This window comes from Dipodomys ordii, unplaced genomic scaffold, assembly GCF_000151885.1.
Source record: "Dipodomys ordii isolate 6190 unplaced genomic scaffold, Dord_2.0 Scaffold35, whole genome shotgun sequence".
Taxonomy (NCBI): Eukaryota; Metazoa; Chordata; class Mammalia; order Rodentia; family Heteromyidae; genus Dipodomys; species Dipodomys ordii.
This window is the reverse complement of record NW_012267251.1, coordinates 261,948-266,928: the sequence shown is the minus strand read 5'-3', so window position 1 is coordinate 266,928 and position 4,981 is coordinate 261,948. Positions and strand designations below refer to the sequence as shown.

Genomic DNA, 4,981 nt, shown 5'->3' with positions numbered 1-4,981 from the left:
CTCTACCACTTGAGCCACAGCGCCACTTCCAGCTTTTTTCTTTTTGCTTATGTGGTGCTGGGGAATTGAACCCGGGCCTCAGGCATGCAAGGTAAGTGCTCTACCACTGAGCCACCTTCCCAGCCTCCCCCTGTGAAATTCTTATCTCCAATTAACCACCAGAAAACTGAAAGTGGCTCTGTGACTAAAAGCAGTAGAACACCAGCCTTGAGAGAAAAAGCTCAGGGATAGCACTTATGCCCTGAATTCAAGCCCTACAACCGACACCTGTCCCTTCCCCCTACTGCCCATCTCCTCCCCCCTCCCCCCCTGCAAAAAAAAAAAAGAATTTATTTTAGTGACATCTGTAAGTGCTGATAAAATTCTCAGAGAATTTTTTAATCAAGCCACTACTATTTAATCCCTCTACTAAAAGATGCTCTTTTTGTTGTTGTTGTTCTTTTGTTGGTCATGGGGCTTGAACTCTGGGCCTAGGCATTGTCTACCACTTGAGCCACAACACCACTTCTGGTTTTCTGAGTGGTTTATTGGAGATAAGAGTCTCATAGACTTTCCTGCCTGGGCTAGCTGTGAACCTTGATCAAACTCAGTTCTCAGCCTCCAGAGTAGCTATGATTACAGGCATGAGCCACTGGTGCCCGGCTGAAAGATGGTCTTTCTTATGATGTTTAAGTATTTCTTCCATTTAAATGAACAAGATTGACATTCTGTTACCTAGTATATTTCATACTGATAATGTAGTATGGTCTTTGATAATCTCATTAGGCCATTGAGGGACTTTTGTTCTAATCTTGCATTTTTCAGAAAGTTGAGCCCTTATTTCTAATTCATGTCCATCAGAATATAGGAGTAGTGGGTCTGGGAAAGTGGATCAGTGGTAGAGTGCTTCCTCACATGCCTAAGACCCTGGGTTCGATTCCTCAGCACTATATAAACAGAAAAAGCCAGAAATGGTGCTGTGGCTCAAGTGGTAGAGCACTAGCCCCGAGCTAAAGAGTTTAGGGACAGCGCCCAGGCCCAGAGTTCAAGCCCCATGACTTTAAAAAAAATGTGTGTGTGTGTATTAAATATAATATATATATATATATATATATATATGTATGAGTGGTTATTGTACTCTTTGTTATAATTCTTCAGTTTCTGTGAAGATCATATAATAGTTCTCCTGTCATAACATTACTTCAAATTTTTTGCTTTTTTTGTGCTTGTCCTGAGGCTTGAACTCAAGGCCTGATTACTGTCCCTGGGCTTTTTGTTCTCAAGACTAGCACTCTACCACTTGAATTGCAACTCCCTCATGGACTTCCATCTCAAGGTGGCTTTGAACCACAATCCGCAGATCTCAGCCTCCTTAGTACACACACACACACACACACACGCACGCACACACACACACACGTTCGGAGAGCTGGGGATGTGACACTGAAAGGTAGACACTGAAAAGTACCATAATAGTTAAAGGAATACTCATGGAGATTACCCATTTTAAATACAGTATTCAAGAATGAGAGGGGAGGGCTGGGAAGGTAGCTCAGTGGTAGAGCACTTGCCTTGCATGCTCGAGGCCCTGGGTTCGATTCCTCAGCACCACATAAGAAAAAAGCCAGAAGTGGCACTGTGGCTCAAGTGGCAGAGCGCTAGCCTTGAGCTGACGAGCTGAGGGATAGCGCCCAGGCCCAGAGTTCAGGCCCCATGACCGGACCCCAAAAAAAAAAAATGAGGGGGAAAAGAAGCAATTTTTATCGAGGGTAGTTATCAGTTTATGTGATTTTTATAAATTCTAGATGTTCTTCTGCATTTTTTGAGGAAGAGAGATCGGCATTAAAACAGAAGCGGCAAAAAATAAGGCTCTTACAACAAAGGAAAGTTGCAGATGTCTCACAGTTCAAAGACCTCCCAGATGAAATCCCTTTGCCTCTGGTTATTGGAACCAAGGTTACAGGTAAGCGAGGGCAACTTATTACTATTGTGACTTGTAATTTTTTTTGAGGGGGGTGGTGGTCATGGGGCTTAAACTCAGGGCCTGGGCATTTTCGCTCATGGCTAGTGCTCTAACACTTTGAGCCACAGCTCCATTTCTGGTTTTTAGATGGTTAATTGGAGATAAGAGTCCCATGGACTTCCTGCTTGGACTAGCTCTGAACCACAGTCCTTAGAACTCAGCCTCCTGAGTAGCTAGGATTACAGGCATGAGCCACCGGTGCCCGGCACAAAAAGTATATTGATTCAAAGTAACATTTACAGTTGTGAATGTGAATAAATATACCTTTGTGTGGTTTTAATTAAAACATCTTTCATCTCTCATTGCCACATTTGTTCCCCCAGCCTTATTTAAACTAGTTCAGTACCACTGTTCCTACTGCCTAGAAGTGTCTAGAAGTGGTCCATTTCTTTGTTTGAAATTGTGCCGATACAGGGACTTGATCTCAGAACCTTGCTTTTGTTTATTTGTTTGTTTTGCCAGTCCTGGGCTTGAACTCGGGGCTTGGGACTGTCCTTAAGCTTCTTTTGCTCAGGTTAGCGCTCTACCACTTGAGCCACCGTGCCACTTCTGGCTTTTTCTGTTTATGTGGTACTGAGGAATCGAACTCAGGTTGTCATGCATGCTAAGCAAGCACTCTACCACTGAGCCACCTTCCCAGCCCAGAACCTTGTGTTCTTTCTTAGTGTTTTCTGCTCAAGGTTGATGTTTTATTACTTGAGCCACATCTTCACTCTGGGCTAGTTGCTGGTTAGAGAAAAGAGTCTCTTGGTGTCTGCTTAGGCTCCCTTTGAACTATAATCCTTATATCTCAACCTCCTAAGTAGGTTTATAGGCATGAGCCACTGGTGCCCACTGTAGTATTATTATTCAATCTATATTTATATTGTCTTATGCTTTTGCTAAACAGATGAAGAGATTAGGAAAAATGTATACTAATATTTTTTTGATGATGCTTTGGTTTGAATTTAGATCCTTGCACTTTCCAGGCAGGTGCTTTATCAGGTGAGCCACACCCTAGTCCTTTTTAAGGTCTCATAGTTTGCCCTCTGTCTAGGTCTCCCACATGTCTGGGATCATAGGCATGCACAACCATGCTGGTTTGTTGATTAAGTTTTACCTAGACGAGCCCAAACTGCTCTCTTCCTGATCTCCACCTTCTGAGTATCAAAGATTTCAGGTGTATACTACTGTTAAGGCCCACAAGGGGTTTTTAAAACAATATTTCTTCCCAAGAGGTCCGCTAATAACAAATTCCCTCCACGTGTGTTTATCTGGGAATGTCTTCATTTCTCTTGCTTTTTTAGGGGAGTGAATTTGAGACATAGGGTCTTTCCAGCTAGCTTTCTAGCTCCAGCTAGCCCTCAATTCCAACTCAAGATCTTTCTCAGCCTCTAAGGCAGGAATCAGAGGAACACACCACCATGTTTAACTTCTTTTCTAGTTTTGGAAGGGTTGCTTGTTTTTTGGTTGCTCTTTTAGGTTTGTCAAATACCCCACTGCATTGGATGGACCTTTATTGTTTCTGATGATTGATTCTGCTAAGGTGTACCTATTACTTGTGCTGCTCTTTTCCTCTGTCATGAATCATTTTTTCCTCTTGCAGATTTCAATATTCTCTATCCTTACATTTCAGAAATTTGATATATCTAACTATGCTCACTGCTTATGGTTCATTGAGTTTCTTGGATCTTAGATTAGTGAATTTTCTTGTGCTATAATAGAGTACTTAAGGCTGGAAACTTTTTTTTCTTTTCTTTTTTTTTTTTTTTTTTTGTCGGTCCTAGGGCCTGAACTCTAGGCCTGGGAGCTGTCCCTTATCTCTTCAGCTCAAGGCTAGCGCTCTACCACTTGAGCCACAGCACCACTTCCAGCTTTTTCTGCTTATGTGGTGCTGAGGAATCGAACCCAGGGACTCGTGAATGCAAGGCAAGCGCTCTACCACTGAGCCACCTTCCCAGCCCCAAGGCTGGAAACTTGGTAAAAGAAAAATAGACTTAAAAGCCAGGCACCATAGCCGGGCACTGGTGGCTTAAACCTGTAATCCTAGCTATTCAGGAGGCTGAGATCTGAGGATCACGGTTCAAAGCCAGCCTGGGCAAGAAAATCTGTGAGACTTTTATTGCCAATTAACAAACCAAAAAACCCAAAGTGGCGCTGTGGCTCAAATAGTAGAGCACTCGCCTTGAGCTGAAGAGCTCAGAGACGGCTCCAAGGCCCAGAGTTCAAGCCGCCATGACCTAAGAAAAAGCCAGGCACCAGTGTCTCACACTATTCCTAGCTACTCAGGAGGCTGAGATCTAAGAATTCCTAGCTACTCAGGAGACTGAGATCTAAGAATTTGAAGCCAGCCCAGGCAGAAAAGTTTATGAGATTTTAATCTCCACTAAATCAACAAAAAGCTGGAAGTGAAGCTGTGGCTCAAGTGGTAGATAGAGGTCTAGCCTAGCTAAAGAAGCTCAGGGGAAGCACCCAAGGCCCTGAATTCAAGCCCTAGGAGGCTAAATAAATAAATAAAAATCAGAAGTGAAGGTGAAGTTGTAGAGCTCCAGCTACAAGCGGAACAGCGGAGTGAGAACATAGGGCTGCCATCCCAACCCCCCTTTCTTTCCTTCTTTTTTCCCCCTGGGTACCAAACTCAGGATCTATGCTTGCTAGGTAGGCACTCAGTGACTTGAGTCTACCTCCTTTATCCTGTTGATTTCTCTTCAGTCTTTTTTTTTGGTTTGTTTCTTGGGGTTGGGTAATTTCTACTTGTTAATTTTGAATATATCAGTATAGAAATCTTTCCCTCAAAAAGCAAAAGTAGATGAGTGGAATTATAGCAAACTATACAATAGACAGATGCAACAATTTATAGAATGGGAAAAATGTTTTCAGATATAACTGATAAAATATAAGGGGTGCTGGGAAGGTGGCTCAGTGGTAGAGCGCTTGCCTTGCATGCATGAGGCCCTGGGTTCGATTCCTCAGCACCACATAAGCAGAAAAAGCTGGAAG

At 43.1% G+C, this 4,981-nt stretch overlaps 1 protein-coding gene across 1 annotated transcript in view; it reads left to right on the top strand.

The window, feature by feature from the left end:
* The window catches only part of Lin9 (lin-9 DREAM MuvB core complex component), a 40,346-nt gene that overhangs the window by 17,655 nt on the left and 17,710 nt on the right, over positions 1–4,981 (top strand). Inside the window, exon 6 of the mRNA XM_013017345.1 lies at positions 1,785–1,942. Coding sequence (XP_012872799.1) covers positions 1,785–1,942 — 158 coding nt within the window. The remainder of the gene's footprint in view (positions 1–1,784; positions 1,943–4,981) is intronic.